This window comes from Petaurus breviceps, unplaced genomic scaffold (assembly GCF_028583685.1).
Source record: "Petaurus breviceps papuanus isolate PSGF00001 unplaced genomic scaffold, PetGlider_PUasm1.0 172, whole genome shotgun sequence".
Classification (NCBI taxonomy): domain Eukaryota; kingdom Metazoa; phylum Chordata; class Mammalia; order Diprotodontia; family Petauridae; genus Petaurus; species Petaurus breviceps.
The window spans coordinates 4,614,925-4,631,227 of record NW_027185755.1 but is presented as its reverse complement, the minus strand read 5'-3'; the positions used below and the strand labels follow the sequence as shown (position 1 = coordinate 4,631,227).

The following is a 16,303-nucleotide window of genomic DNA, read 5'->3' as shown; positions in this document are numbered from 1 at the left end:
TGGACTCAGAGAGCTGATTTGAGCTTAGCTCAGTCTCCTGACTTAGTAGTCCGGTGTTCCTCCTTCAGGGTGAAATTGTCCATGGGATGTTTTCCTTTGTAGCACTCCGTAAATTAAAAAGAACAAGTACAGCAATGTTTAGATAGCACAGGAAGTGAACTGAGCCAGATTTGGTATATATGGCATAAAACTTGCTTTCCCTTCCCTTATTGTTAGCAGCCCTTCCCTTAGCTTTGTGTATGAATGAGTTGTTTCTGTTGTATTCCTCTCCCTAAATAATCTGGATGGTGGTTGTTCTGTTTTACTACCACTGACCTTGAAGGCCATAGAGGAAGGTACATTGGAGGAAATCGAGGAAGAAGTCCGGCAGAAGAAGTCATCTCGGAAGCGCAAACGGGACAGTGATGCTGGTTCTTCAACGCCAACGACCAGCACTCGCAGCCGTGACAAGGATGATGATAGCAAAAAGCAAAAGAAACGTGGCAGACCCCCTGCTGAAAAGCTCTCCCCAAACCCACCAAACCTCACCAAGAAGATGAAGAAGATTGTGGATGCTGTGATCAAATACAAAGACAGGTAAGTGAAGAAAGGGACAGAGCAGCCCCTTCACTCCGTGACTGGTGGCTTGGCTGTGAGCAGGAGGATGGGCTGCAGCCTGAGCCCAGTGGGTATCACATCCAGACTGGGTGTCTTCAGTTGTGCTGAAGGAAATTTGGTTAACTGTTATTTTCTCTGTGCCTCCTTGGTATTACTAAAAAAATGGAATAGAAGGGAAAGTATGTCCAGTTTGCTCTTCATATTGCTGCAGAGCAGCCAAAAGAGTCTCCATCGTGTACCCCTTCTTGATCCAGGTTCACAGATTCTAAGTGGTGTAGCTTTCAACAGACCCGTTTACTAGGCATCTTCCCACTCACGTCTGGTTGCCAAAACCACCCCATGTTTTGCACCAGGGGCAAGGTTTTCCATTTTGTATATAGCTCTTTGCTATCTCCTTAGGTTTTCTGGAAACTTTGTGGAGGGTGGCAGGGGGACCAATTAGGCTTTTAATTTGCTACATATCCACAGCCTTTCAGTTTCATGTTCTCCCTAGGTGATTACAGGCCCTCTTCATTTGAGGCCCATTGCATTCCAGGGTGGTTTGGTGTATCCTTAGATTTTCATTTGAAGCATACCTCTGCATTAGACAAGGTACAGATGTCTACATTTGAAGGGGCTTAGGATTCTGTGTAAAACTGGAAAGTACAGCAGGAAAGTTTCTTACCTTGCTTTAGCCCCATTTGGCTGCTTCACCAAGCACAGCAGCCTCAGAAGGAGGTGCCTTTTTCTGATGTCTTGAGCACCGCTTAGGAGCCCCAAACACCAATAGAGGAGTTAGGAAGATGGTAGCTAAAAAGATGGGGTTATTCTCTGAGGCCCATTCACCCTATCTTTTTAGCTACCATCTTCCAGTTTTAAAAGTAAAAGAATAATATGCAAGGAAATTTTAAATAGGCTCTGTTCTTGATCAAAGACAAAGTTCTCTCATTTGTTCTTTATTGATTAGCATTTTATATTCCGTTATTTTCCCTTTTGCCAGACTTGATATACAGATATAGGATACATACCATAAACTCAGTCCATGCTACCCTATTGAAACAAAATGCCATTTGATAAATTCTCATATGGGTTTATCTTCCATAATTTTTAACACATTCAGTAAGATCTGTTAGGTGAGGAAAAGTTGCAGAGGTCTAGACATTATCACAATACATATAGCTACAGAATATTATTAGTGAGAGGCTCAGGCTGCCATCTTACAATGAGCATATTACTCAGAGCATTTACATTTAGTAAAACTAGCAATAATAATAATAGTGTGCATTTCTTTAGGGCTTTAAAATTTACAAAGCACTTTTCTCACAATAATTCTATAAATCAGACACTAAAAGTATTGTCACCACTTTAAAGTGAACTAAATTGAGGCTTACAGAGATGAAGTGATTTGCTAAGGGTCACACCACTAGTATCAGATTTTATTTAGACTCAGGTTTCATAACTCCACATCCAGCACTTTCCTACTGTGCCACACTAACTCAGCATCCATACCTCTATCATCTTCAGTGAGACTATAAGTGAGATTGACGGTTTCTATATAAGGATCTCTTCTGGGGAAGGAGAAAGATGGGGAACCTCACCACTTTTCATGCTCCCACGCCATGCCCATTGAATGGCTCTTCTGGGAAGGTGCAAAGTCTTAGATTCAGAGTGTGCCTTTTAGGCTTTTTTCAAATACCCATGGAACCAAATGGAAGAATTGGCCTCCTGTATGTCTGTTTTTAGTAAATCCGAAAAACAGCCAGTGATTATATTTGTTACAGATTAGTATTTAATTGGTTACAGATAGTGGCTGGAGACAGAACCTCACCTTCTCTAAACCTAGAGGACACTGCAGAAGGACAGTATAAGGGAATATTAGAACATTTTTCACTGAAACTCAAAACTCAGTAAAACACAGCTGCCAGCCCTGGAGTGGGCACGTCAGGTTCCTTCAGAAGTGGTTACTAGAGCAATGTCTTTCTTTAAGAGAGTGGAGTGGGTGGTCAGAACAGGTGACCTTATGAATGTACTTTCCCCATACTCATCAAATTCTCTCTAAGTGTCTCAGCTCATTGTCAAGAGGAAACTGACGAGATGAACAGAACAGAACTAAGTTAGAGGAGGTGTTGCTGAGAAGCAGATTTTGGCTCAGTGTATGGAAAAACTTCCAAATGATTAGTGCCAACCAGAGATGGAATGAACTGCCTCCCAGAACACATTCTTCTGCTTACAAAAATTCTTCCAGGAGAAGCTGTAGAGGAAACTTGCTCCAGGAAGGTTGGGCTAGACCTTGAGATCTCAGCCATTTCAGAGAGTCTATGATTAGGGAAAACAGTCCCATGTAACAGATCTCTTCTGCACAATGCCTCTTCAGGCTCATTGACCTTGCAGGAATTGGTCTTTTGATGACCAAAGGTAATCTATTTCATCCTTATCTTTCAAGATTATTCTTGGGTATACTGGGTTCTTCTTGTCATTTTCCCTTGGTAGCTACCATTTTAATTGGCAAAAATTGATAGAGCACTTACTGTATACCCAGATGTGCTCTGGGGGCCTGGGACACCGATAGGTGTGCTGAATGGTGCCTGTCCTTGTGGGATGTGCTCATCAGAAATAATCACTCTAGGGAGTATGTGCTAAGAGAGGCGTCCCTGGGGTGATGGGAGCAGGTATACTCTTGAGAGTTAGAAAATGTGGATTCTTAGGCAAATCACCTTCCTTTTCTGAACCTCCTTGTGAGTACAGAGATATGGTGGTCATTAGTAGGATCACAACCAAGGGTCAAGAACTGGCATAAGAGTTATTATTGGAAATTAAGTGTTAGGGATAGAAATTAATGGTTAGGAGAGGAGGAAAGTGAGTGCTCCTCATAGCAAACTTAGAAAACGGACAGCCTTGGAGCTGTACTGGTGCCATCAAAAGGACATTGTCTGGATTATTCAGGAGCTCCTCTATGGGAAAAGAACCTGAGGGATGAGAAGGCACAGAAGGAATGTAATCTGTACTTTGCCTGGAGAAGGGGCCACTCCTCAAATATATATCCATTCATTCAGCATCATATATTAAAGATGTGCTAGGGCTGGCTAGGAATACATAAAGAAAAGCAAGATTCTACCTTCAAGGAGCCCGTTGAGTGGAGTGGAAAATGTGCACAGATAAAACAACATATGCAGGGGTGGGTGGGTGCCTTCACACACACATAGACATGCATATACATATGTGGTAGGGAAGGCATTAAAAACTAGGGGCATTAGGAAGGGCTTCTTGTGAGAAGTTGCCCTTGAGCCAATGGATCATATGAGTCAGAGATAAGGGAATACATGCGGCGGGGGGATAGCGAGATAGAACAGAAGCCTAGAAAAACGGGCTAGAGTCAGATCATGAAGGGTTTTAAACAAAAGAGTTACATACCTTTATCTGCCAAGCAGAAAGTAGCCCTTGAAGTTAAGTGCACAGTGCAGTGACATGATCATACCTTACTTCAATTTGGTAGCTGTCACACATAAACAAAAGAGGGGGAGAGTGGAGGCAGGGAAACCAGTTAGAACTCTGGCCATTTGCAATAGTCCAACCAAGAAGTGATAAGTGCCTGATCTCTGGTGATGATTATGTAAGCATAGAAAAGGAGACCAATGCAAGAAATGTTATAGTGGTGGAATGGACGAGACTTGTTGCCTGATTGGATTTGAGGAGGGAGAAGAGTCCAGGATCATTCTTTATGATGTAAACCACGGAGTAACTAGAAGAAAGCAGATGTCAGGAAGTTGGGAAGATAGGATGGGGGAGGCATACTCCATTTTGGACACAGATTGAATTTGAGACAGATGCCTTTGGGCCATGCAATGAGGGGTTGCAGGACTAGAACATGAGAGAGAGATGAAGACTGGATCTAGAAATCATCTGAAAAGAGAGCATGACTTATTTATCCAAGGGCTTATACTCTCAATCTACAATGTTGATGGAGATGATCATGGTTGTGTTCCTTTCCTTCTTTCCTCATCAGCTTGTGAGGAAAATGTAAACAATAAAGTGCCACATGAGTGTGATTTCAAGTGCCATCGCTAGAGCCCTAAAGCAGGGCCTGTGTTAGCTTGGTTTCAGCTCCAGGTCTTCCATTAATTTTCTGTAAAGCGTCTGGCACTTCCCCTTTCTAGGATCCTTTTCTTCATCTGTAAAATGAAGGAGTTGCATTACTGTTATTTAAGTCCCCACAGTAAGACTGTATTTGGAACATATTTGTTCAGTTTGAGGAAAAATTTCCACACAGTAAGAGTATGTGGAAACTTCTAACATCTGAGAGGAGTTTGAGAGGTTTGCAGATAAGTCTGAATACTAATCATGGTTTTATTTCGTTGCCTGAGAACTTCCCTTTGAAGTGATAAGACAACCTAATGTTATGGGGCATGAGGCTGGGGGTACTTGGCACTGGGGATAGTAGAGCAGTATCATGTTCGTCACCAGGGAATGAATGGCAGAAATCATTTGGGGCTAAGATGCCTTCATAAAAGAGGGAGGGATTCAAATTGGATCTGAAAAGATGGTTGGAATTTGGTATCAAGAATTCAATTCAGCAAACATCTAAGGGCCTATTATGTTCAAGGCCATGCCCTGGATGCATAGGACAGTCTAGTTGTTAAAGCACTGAACTAGGGAGTTAAGGAGACAAGGGTCAAAGCCAGCCACCATGACCAGGGACAAATCACTTGAACTCTGAGCTTAAAGTTGGTTCCATGTTTTCAGAAGGAAATCTAGAATTGAAGCAGCTTACTTGGGATAATTTATGTGAATGTGCATATTATTCAGTTATTGTTATTGGTCTCACCGTTTTTGATGAAGTTTTTCTTAAAATGGACCTGGGACAAATTGCTGTCCCATTGTTAACCTTTTGAACTTTGGTTCAGATGTACTTTTTTTTGTAGTTGGATATAAGCTAATCCTTTCTAGCCCTAGTAAAAGTATCCTCAGTATAGCAGCAATAACAGAAAAGACAGGGTGATACTCACATCTTCCTGTTCCTGTGTGATTGTCATCTCCCTGCCTGTATATCTAGGCTTTGAAAGCCTCCTGTTCTGTGGAGCTTGGAGCTTGAATATCCAGTATGATGACATCTGTCTTAAAAATTGTTTCTGAGGGGCTGCTAGGCAGTGCAGTGAGTAGAGTGCTGGCCCTGGAGTCAGGAGGACCTGAGTTCAAATCCGGACTCAGACACTTCACACACACAAACTAACTGTGTGACCTTGGGCAAGTCACTTAACCCCAATTGCCTTACAAAAAGCAAAAAAAAAAAAAAAACATTATAGTAGGGGCGACTAGGTGGCGCAGTGAGTAAAGCGCAAGACCCGGAGTCAGGAGGACCCAAGTTCGGTTCCAGCCTCAGACACTTAACACCCACACAAAAAAACTAGCCGTGTAACCTTGGGCAAGTTACTTAACCCCGATTGCCCTCCAAAAGGCAAAAAAAAAAATTGTTCCTTAACTTCTCTCCAGGTGATTGTGGACAATAGTTCACTCTCTGATAACAGTCCACAATATAATGTATTGATTGAGTTTTCTAGGTTATTCTGAAATCCACATTTGTACTGTGGAGATTTGTCATCTGTAGTCCCTACCAGCTTCTAGTGTATAATTCTAACCACCAGATCACATTTTTCTAGGTATTCAGTAGGTAGTATGTGCAAAAGTGATGTTACATTGTCTCCGCCATTTCCTTACATAATATTACATACTTTTTACATTTACATTACATACAAATAATCAAATAAGTTTGGGGGGGGGGTGCTTATAAGTTCCTTCTTATGTTAAGCTGAAACCTACATCCCTGATTTTCTACATATTGGCCTTCATTCTGCCCACTGATTACTTGGGATCCAATTGTGGGAGTCCTTTAATGCCAGGTTAAGGAAATTGTACTTTATCCTGTGGGGACAGGGAAGCTACAAAAGGTGTTTGAGAAGGGAGTGACCTGGACAGAGGAACACTTAGCAAGATTAGTGGTGTAATTAGTGGAGTAATTACCACCTAATCTGTGGTAATTACTTATTTTTTGGCCATATGGATTTCTGGGTTTTCAGTTTTCTTCAGGGCTAGGGGAAAGGATTTTAGGGATTATTTATGTTGATGGTGCCATGAACCCATCTGTGTTTCCTCTCAGGGCATGAGTCTCCATCCACCCTTCCATGCTTCTTCATCACGTGTGATTTTTATCCATACCTTTGTATAATTACTCTATTAAGGATCTACTTTCTCTGGTTCTTCTGATATTTCCTAGATACCAGTGTAGCACTTGGGCTGTCCCTTGCTAAATGACTATCTCGCTGCTTTTTGTGGTTGTATCTTCCAATTTAGCCTATAAGGAAAAGTAGGGTGTGGCTTAGTTCCTCTGTTAGCTTATCAAATATCCCAAGAACCCAGTTTGAGTATCAAGCCAAGTAAACAAATTCTAAGAAGTTAGATTCAGGTGTATTAGATGATCTACAACCTTTATATTTCTAACCACTATCTATCTGCCCCCTTTCCTATTGCTGTCATAGCAGAAGCAGAAAGGAGCCAAACTCCTCATAACAAGCTGCTCTGTGGTTAGTGAGCATAGTCCTTAGGCAGCATTGTGTCTCAAGGCCTCTGCTTGAAGGCTTTTTCTGCCGGTGTATTATCCTGTACCCAACTGGGTATACCTTTGAGGAGTAGAGGGTAGGTAACCTTGACACCATATCAAAGCATCTGAGGAAGAAACCTACATTGGCAATTCTAGGAGTCTCCCTGTTCTTTTTGTTCTAGTGTTGATTGGTTTCTGGACAGGCTCATGTTTTCATTCTCTGTCCTGTTGTTTCTCTACATGCGTAATATAGATGTGAACCCCCAAGGACTGCAGGGGGAAGAGACAACTTGAAGGATCTTTGATTCCCTCCCTTTGGATAGTCCTGTTCTTGAGGCAGGTCATATACCCTTCCACACCTTAGTAAAAGGTTTAATGAGTTAAAAGTACAGTGTGCTAGCCAACTTTCACATTCCAAACCTCTCTTCGCTTAGGCTGGTTCTCAGATAGCATATGACCCAGTCACCTAGCCCAGGCCATCTCTGTAGGACCTACCTGCCTGGCCTTGGAGAATTCAGGCTTCTGTCCACACTTTGGTAGTAGAGAGGAAGGGGGTTTGGGGGGAATGTAATGTTTGTTTCTTCCTACCCATGATAAAGCCTTTAAGATGAAATATTGTGGGGTATCATTTTGAGTGGGGAAAGGTCAGACTTGTGCATCGAATAAGTTTCAATGCAAGATGCTCCTGTTGTCTCAGAGTATTATCTTCCTTTCCTGTATCCTGACTGTTCCCTCATAGACATGCACAAGCCCCATGCGCCTCCAGGGGGGCACTGTGGTCCGCCTTGGTGGCTCATGGACCTCGACCTGCCCTTGAGTTAGGGACTGACTGAGATGGGTTCCTGTGGACAGACAGCAGCAGCCAGTGTCATTACCTCCATTTTTACAGCTGAAACTGAGGCTCAGGAAGAGGAAGTGACTTGTCCTTGGTCCCAAAGCTAGAAAGGGTTGGAGCAGCTCCTTGGAATATTGGGGACGCTGGCATCAGCATCCATTCCTCCATGCATTTCCTGTAGAGATTAGGAACCAGGAGCTTACTACCCTGCCCTGCCCTACCCTGCACAAAATAGCAGGACAGAGAAGCATCAGAGCAAGTCTTAAGGGGGTAGAGTTGAAAAGAAGTTGAAAACGGCTACTTCCTGAGCCTGTGACCTGGAAATCCACATAGATCCTGAAAGTGCCCTTCGCTATTGGAAGGTAAGACTTTACATTTATCTGAATTCAGAATCATCCAATTCTATCTTAACCCATCTTCACAACCTGTTCCTACTGATCTTATGTTTTGCAGCAAAGCTGCCTACCTCTGCAGCCTGCCTGCCGCCTCCTTTGCAGCTAGGCTGGGGCCTGGCCAGGCAGTCCAGCAGTCACTGAGCAGTTGTCTCTGAGGTAGCCTAGTGCTGGAAGCAGCCCACTAAACTGCTCTTTGTTTTTGTTTCTTATTTCTCCCTGCAGCAGAGTGACGAGCAGTGTGTAATGTGTAGAAGCTTCTCCACACTAGCCCAAAACAACATGACTTATAGCTGTTGAACTATGGAAGAGCCATTTCCAAATGCACCATATTGTTAAAATGGCCAGACTTGTCCTCACCTGTAAGAAATGTTCTACAAACATTAAAAAAAATCCTTCTTGACCAAAAATGAAAAGGACCTTAATGAAGTTCAATCTGGTCTAATTCTCCTTCCATCTCCTGTGACATCAGCATCATCTTCAGCCAAACAGCTACAACAGTCATGAGGAGTCATAGCAGCCTTTGAAGGCAGGATCCCCCCTTCCCCAGGGATCCAGCAACAGCAATAGTCCGAGCTATTGCAAGAGTCATATTGTCTGCTAGCCAACCATTGTTAGCAGCTGGAAATACAGCTTACTTATTAACTAGAAAATTTTGAAATGACTGAGACCAGAAGGTGGCAATCTCTAACCAAATATCTTTCAGACTGGAAGCATGAACATTAAGACAATAGGAAGTACCAGCAAACTGCTCTTGGACAAATCCTGGGATAAAGCATTTCAGGAACACCTGGCCTTTCTATTTTCTCAAAGGAGCTTTGATCACTTCGGAACATACTGACTGAAAAACACTGGGTCTTCCACTAGACCCAAGGCAACTAAAGATGTAGGAAATGTAAAGCAAGTCAGGGTCCCTGGTGGGAGGGAAGCCTGTTGTGGCCTCCGCACATGTCCTTATGGCATATGAGTCAGAAACTTGACAAATGAGCCAAGGAATGTGGCAGTGTGGGGTCCCTGCTCTCTCTGTGCTGCCAACTCAGAAGCAGTCAGGAAAGATGACAAACTCACAACACCCAGATGACCGGACAGTCCAGTAGAGTAGAGAGGCACTGGGGAAGGTTACCGGCATCTTTAAGAAGCAGTTACTAATCGAGGATATTAAACTATCCTAAAGCCTAAGGAACACTATACCTCAGAATGTTCAGCCACAGAGCTCCCTACAGTGTCTAAAGCAGGTGCTGCCTCTGACCAGAGAGCACAGACAAAAGCAACTGCTTGTCGAGAATTTAAGGCAGCGCGACCTGAGTGGACAAGAAAGGACTTGGCGTTCTTGAACTTAATAGTGGCATAATAAGGTCATCACTGAACTCTTCACAGTCTCCACTTTTATCATCTGTTTAATGGAGAGAAGAGGCTCCTAGACCTTGAGAACTAGAAGGGAACATGAAGAGATCCCCTTGTCAGACCTCTTAGTTTACAGATGAGGACCTTCAGCCCCAAAGTGGGCGGTCTGGAACCCACAATAATCCTCCCTAACTTTCTTGGTTTGAAGATCAAATGCAAGAAAATGTAGCTATGTGAACATTAAAACGTTATATAAATGTAAGTTATTTCAGTTGATGTACAAAAGACAATTACATGAAAGAATTTATTACAAAATGGAAAAAATTTTGTTAACATGCTGCTGTAAATGGTGTATGAACTTCATGGACAATATTATTGCATTATAAGTAATGAAGAATGTAATTCAGAGAAACGCTTATGTGAACTGATTCATAGTAAAGAGAGGACCCAGGAGAGCAGTGTTACACAGTGACTACAGTCAAGTGAACAACCAATGAAGACCACTCTGGAAGGCGTCCAGATCCAGACCTCCAATAGTGATGACGCACATCAGTTCCTCTGACTGAAGCACAAACACACGCCCTTGCTCTCTGCTGGGAAGTGGTGCGCCACCAGCACAGGATGGGCATGCTTGGCCACTCACAGTCACTGGATTGGGCAGTTTGATTTAACTGCGCCTTTTCTTAATTTCTCTTTTGTAAGAGATGGTTCTGTGTGGGGCGCGGGGCGGTATGTTGGGTAATGATTATTGTATTAAAAACAAACTACATCCCAAAAAAAATTTTTTTTAAAAGATTTTGTGAAGAAATGTAGATTTTTATTGTCAATACAAGCTGCTGTAAATCTCATTTCCAAAATTTGGAAGTAGTAAGGAAGGATAGCACATTTAAGCTAAGTCATCACTGCAAAGGGACTTTAAGAATCACTTAGTCCACCTTCCTCATTTCACAGAGGGAAGAAACTGAGACCCAGAGAAGGGTCAAAGTAGTAAAGCAGCCCCTCTCCTGTGTTCTTTCTACTCTGTTGTGAGTTTCACACCTGTGTCGTTCAGCCTTAGAGAGGAAGCCTTAACACAGTGATCAGGGAGCTAGACTGAGTCAGGAAAACCTGTGTTCAAGTGTGTGACACTGGACAAGTCACTTAACTGTTCTCCGCCTCGGTTTTCCCATCTGCAAAATGAGACAAATTTGCCCCATATGGTTGTTGTGAGAATGATAAAATATGTACACCACTTTGGGAACCTTAAAGCATGGCTGCTATTATTTGGAAAGGACTGTTTTACAGATAAGGGAAATTGAGGCTAGGAAAGGCTAACAGATTTTGCAAAAAGCCATACCTCTTCATATAGTTGGCACAAGAATACTGCTTGACATGGTGTGTGCAGGCAGGACCTCTGTTCTGCTTGTAGCTTCTGATTCTTTTGTTTCTCCCCTGCTACTGAAGCAAATGAAAACAGTTTGTCTTTGTTGGGAAGTAAGTTCCTCTTAAGTCAAGAAATAAAAACACCAAAGAGTAGAGGGATTTGTCTCAATCTGGACATACCTTCCATTTACAGGAAGTCCAGGGAAAAGCTTCAGAAGTAGCTGATACTGACAGCTCATAACGTGACTTTGAGGAGCCTGGGTGTAATCAGTGAGTTTGGAGAGTTAGTGTTATTAAGACATTTCATGCCTTTTGTGGAACTGAGCGCTTGCTGTTCTGTGCCTGATGCTGGACAGGACCCAGTGCCCTTGAACACAGAACTGCCTTGCTTTACTCTGATGGTCTCTTGTGCCCTTTGTTGTTTGCCTGCTTCTCCTAAACTGACAGAAACTGCAAGGTATTCCATTCCATGGAAGTCTGACCACTGGTACCTCCATTTGTAATAAAAAATAAAAACGTTCAAAAGTTAAATGAATTAACAAGTCTGTAATTTTTGTCTGAATAAACTATATACTTTTAAAATTTTTTATTCCAAACTTAAAATGAACTCTGCCTGTGTTGTCTTAAAATTGTAGATTTTACACATATTCCCACTTTTCCCACCCTGTGGCCCATCCCATTCTCTTCCCCCAATGGCTTCTAAATATATGGACATGCTCTACTTCTCCTCTAGCAGCATCAGGTTTCTGCCATACTCTTATTCCCTCCTTTAGTGCTGTTTACTGAGCTCAGGTCTAGCTATCTCCCCTCCCACTCTGGCTGACAATAGGCCACACCTGTGAAACCCCTGGTGTTGTGGCCATCCTTGTTTGTTTTGTGGAGCTTGTGCTCCCCAGGAGGGTTCTGGTCGGGAGGGGGAAGACCAGCTTTGGGGCGGGTGCCTAACTGAGCTGGTAGTTCATGCTTGGTGGGTGTGTGTCCCCTTGTTTTGTAGTAGTAGTGGACGCCAGCTGAGCGAGGTATTCATTCAGCTTCCCTCCCGAAAAGAGCTGCCGGAGTACTACGAGCTCATCCGAAAACCTGTGGACTTCAAGAAAATAAAGGTAACATTGCCTTCCAGATGCAGCTGAGGAAAACAGATTTTTTGTTTTCTATGTGGGCTAGAAATCCTCAGGCCTGCCATATTAAAGAAACATTTTTAAAACGGCCTGTGTGGACATCATCCTCATCACTATCCCCCAGTCTTGCTTGCGTTGCTTGTTTGACTAGCAAACCTTTATTTCTTCGGTCATACAAGGTCACTGCAGGGGAGCCCCAGCCCCATGGTCAAAGACTCCAGAGTGGTCTGATCTGAATAGAGATTTTGTTTCTTCCCATGCCTGACAATCACATAGAAGATAACTACTCTGAAAAGTGCTGGAATGAGACCCAGTTTAAACCCTATGAAATAGCAGCATGACTTAAGTTTTTTAACAGAATAGTTATCTTTTAATAGAGTAGGTTGTATATAGGACAGTCTTTGGGGAAAAGATGATTTTCTTTAGTTTAGATCTATTTTATTATATACTACCTGACCCTATCCCTCCCCCCTCCCTTCTTTCCCAGGAACGGATCCGGAACCACAAGTACCGCAGCCTCAATGATCTAGAGAAGGATGTAATGCTGCTGTGTCAGAATGCCCAGACCTTTAACCTGGAAGGGTCACTGGTAAGGACCTAGCATAGCTCCCTGGGAGAGGGGACCACTGGGAGAACCCACCCCCCACCCTAACCCCAGTTTCAGGTGCCAAAGCTACCTTTTCCCATCCCTCCACCAGTAGTTGAGACCAACCATGCCAGTGTTTTTCATGCTTCTCTTTTTGGTCTCCTAGTCATCTCTAGGGCTGATGTTATCTATGCCCAAGAGAGAGGACCCCACTCATTAAATCTAGGCCACTTGCCACTGACCTCGGAAAATAGCTTTGATCCTACTGAACTGACTCATCGTGGTGGATGTGCTCCTAAAAAGCTGTCTGAATCGGTTATATCCACATACAGTAGAACTCTTCACAGATACGTGTTCCCAGCTCTGTCCCCTCACCCATGAATCCTTTTGTAATATAATTTCTTCTTCCCCAACACCCCCATGTTGATGGATGTTGTAAATCCATCCAGATTTGCCCCATCTCAGGCTCACTGTCCTTCCTATCCTCCAAACTCCTCTTAGATCTATGAAGATTCAATTGTCCTGCAGTCTGTTTTCACCAGTGTGAGACAGAAAATTGAGAAAGAGGATGATAGTGAAGGAGAAGAAAGTGAAGAGGAGGAAGAAGGAGAAGAGGAAGGATCTGAATCTGAGTGTAAGTCTTCTCTGATGCCTCCTGGGACCTAGTGGTGACAGTGAGAAGCCTGGAGAGCAGTCAGTGTTTGTACAAGATGAGAGACATTAGATTCCATCTCCCATGTCACCAGCTGTGGGCAACACAGACTTTCCTCTTTCTCTGATGTAGCTGACTACCAAGCTTTGGGGTCCTAGGGAGGTTACTTGGGGTACTGTGTGTCTCACAGGCCCAGTGGGGACCACCTGATCTATTGTCATGAGGTGGGTAAGGCACAGGGATGGCTGAAAACTGGGAAAAGACACAAGTGCAGGAGGCACTTGGGGTGCTCCAAGCCTTTGGTCCCCCTCAGAGCCAGCAAGTACCCCCAAAATCTCATTCTCCCTTTATACCTTCTCAGCTCGCTCTGTCAAAGTGAAGATAAAGCTTGGCCGAAAAGAGAAAGCACAAGACCGGTTAAAGGGTCGGAGACGCACCAGCCGGGGATCCCGAGCCAAACCAGTAGTGAGTGATGATGACAGTGAAGAAGAACAGGAGGAGGTAAAGCCAGGAGGGACACGTGTGGGAAGGGTCTTATTTTTAAAGGGGGAAACTGAAGTTTAGGTCCAGTTTAGCCATGAGATACAAACAGCAAGGGCCCAGGAGTGTCAGCCAGACCACACTTTGTTTTTTTGTTGTTGTTTTTGGTTTTTGGTTTTTTGGAGTTGGCAGTTGCCCAAGGTCACACAACTGGTAAGTGTTAAGTGTCTGAGGCTGGATTTGAATTCAGGTCCTCCTGACTCTAGAGCCTATGCTCTATTCACTGCGCCACCTAGCCACCCCTACAGATCACACTTTGTTGATGCTTCCAACAAAGCCTTTTTCTCTCAACTGCACTCTTGTCAAACTCATCATCAGCTCATAAGGTTAAAGCCAAAAGAAATCTTTCAGGCCTCCTAGTCACTTTACAAGCAAGGAAACTGAGGACCAGGTGGAAAGTCAATGCTGGTCATAGGTAAATTTTAATAGGGGTAAAAGTCAAGTACCTAAAATTTAAAGTTATCCTATAAAAATAATCCTAAAACCCTTTGACTAACATTTATTATAAGTAAGAACCTGGGCAACCTTTTTGTCCTTTTCAGTTCCTGCAGGGTAAGCTTCCTACCTTGCTACTGTTCCAAACTAAGATTTCCTGTTATGTCCTGCTTTTCATTGTCCATGCTGATGATGTCATTACATACAAAAAGTCTTTAAAATACGAACCTTAAGTTAAAGCATCTGATTGTTGTGTCAAGCTGAGAGTAGGCCACCAGGGGGAGTCAAGAGCCTCCAGTGAGGGTAGCAGCCCCTGTGAAACAAGGAAGCTTTTAGGTTAAGGATCTCAGTGCAGATGCTGGACCTTAGCATGCATATGTCAGACCTGAATTTCAACTGATTGTAAGGGAATTATGATTAGCAAGACAATTAGGTTCCTAATTAACCGATCTGTGGTTATGTCCTAAAGCCTTTTTTTAGTTTAACCTCTGTATTTCTGCCTCCCATGAATATAAATGCTGAATATGATCATCCAGAAATGCCAAAGATGTTCAAGATACCTACCTTTGTGAGATCCTGTCTAGTACCCAAAACGATCATCTCAGGACACCTGAGCTCAAACAAGCATTTGATTCTAGTTCCCAGTAGAGGTGGAAGCCTACACTTATTCAGGGAATTAGCCAAGTGTTTCTATCAGTTTGATAGTGATAGAGGATTGATGCTATCAAGACATTGACTGGTCCGTTTCCCTTGATGGATAGGATGGGATGGTGGCATCTCGTGTGATGACAAGAGCACTGCTGGGTAATCACAGAACCTGGGTCTGAATCCTTACTATTTCCAGCTGAGTGACCTTGAGCATCTTTCTTCTCTCTGGGCCTAAATTTTCTCATCAGTAAAATGAGGGTGTGGGATTCAGTAATATTTAGTTAGGTCCCTTCCATCCACAGGAACGATGTGGTACTATGATCTGCACAGCTCCCCCCCCGAGGGTCAAGCACACCTGCCTGTGTGCTCACCCAACTTTTCTTTGTGCCCTACTTTTTAGGATCGCTCAGGAAGTGGCAGTGAAGAAGACTAAACCGGACATTCCACGGTGTAGACCCCGAGAGTCCCTCTTCCATTAGCTGTAACGGGTAGCAACAAATGTAGTATCAGACTTCAGTAAACTGTATAAAAATCTTCCATATTTATACTGCAGAGAAGATGTAGGACTGTTTGTGTCTTGCCTTGTCCTGACATCAGTAGCGTTTGTAACAGCATTAACTGTTTAAAAAGAATTATGAATTGGGGAACACTTGATAGTATCTATTTTTTCTTTTTCTGGCAGTACTGTTTCAGTTGCAGTATTGAATCACTGTAGTTTAAACTGTGGATGCATGTGTGTAGCCGTCCACTACTAGTACTGTATTTTATTCTACAGGTCAAAGTCACCAGGTGCCATGGGTCCATGGGACACTGGCCCTCGTGAGTGTGTGTGTGTCAGCGTCACTGGATTTCAGACAGTAATAAATTAAACAAAAAAGACTCTCTGGTGAACTTATTATCGTCACAATATTTATGTGTTGCAGTCATTTCTGTAACTCCAATTTCTGATGATTGATGAGAGCCATCCCCTCCACCCTGCTCCACAGTCCAAAGCCTGCTTTCTGACTTGAAAAACAAGCCACACTTCCTGAGGTCTTGGGTACAAGCTGAAGACCTTGAGCTTAGAGGGAGATACTGCCTGACCAGGAGGATAAGATTTCTGGCCCAGCCTTCGGGTTCAGCTTCTCTAAAGCCCAGTGATGCCTCATCTGCCTGAGGGAGAATCCTCTACTTCCTATAGGCAGGTAGTCATCAAATCTCCATTTGTCCAATGTAGCGCCCTT

At 43.3% G+C, this 16,303-nt stretch overlaps 1 protein-coding gene across 5 annotated transcripts in view; it reads left to right on the top strand.

The window, feature by feature from the left end:
- Positions 1 to 15,959, top strand: part of SMARCA4 (SWI/SNF related BAF chromatin remodeling complex subunit ATPase 4) — a 129,044-nt gene extending 113,085 nt beyond the window's left edge. For 4 of the 5 annotated variants that reach the window (XM_069083042.1, XM_069083044.1, XM_069083043.1 and 1 more), the window contains 6 exons: positions 323 to 576; positions 12,096 to 12,204; positions 12,707 to 12,808; positions 13,307 to 13,439; positions 13,819 to 13,958; positions 15,481 to 15,959. In XM_069083042.1, coding sequence (XP_068939143.1) covers positions 323 to 576; positions 12,096 to 12,204; positions 12,707 to 12,808; positions 13,307 to 13,439; positions 13,819 to 13,958; positions 15,481 to 15,513 — 771 coding nt within the window. In that variant the 3' untranslated portion in view covers positions 15,514 to 15,959. The remainder of the gene's footprint in view (positions 1 to 322; positions 577 to 12,095; positions 12,205 to 12,706; positions 12,809 to 13,306; positions 13,440 to 13,818; positions 13,959 to 15,480) is intronic. The other variant, XM_069083047.1, reaches the window with a different exon arrangement.
- The last annotated feature ends 344 nt before the right edge of the window (positions 15,960 to 16,303 follow it).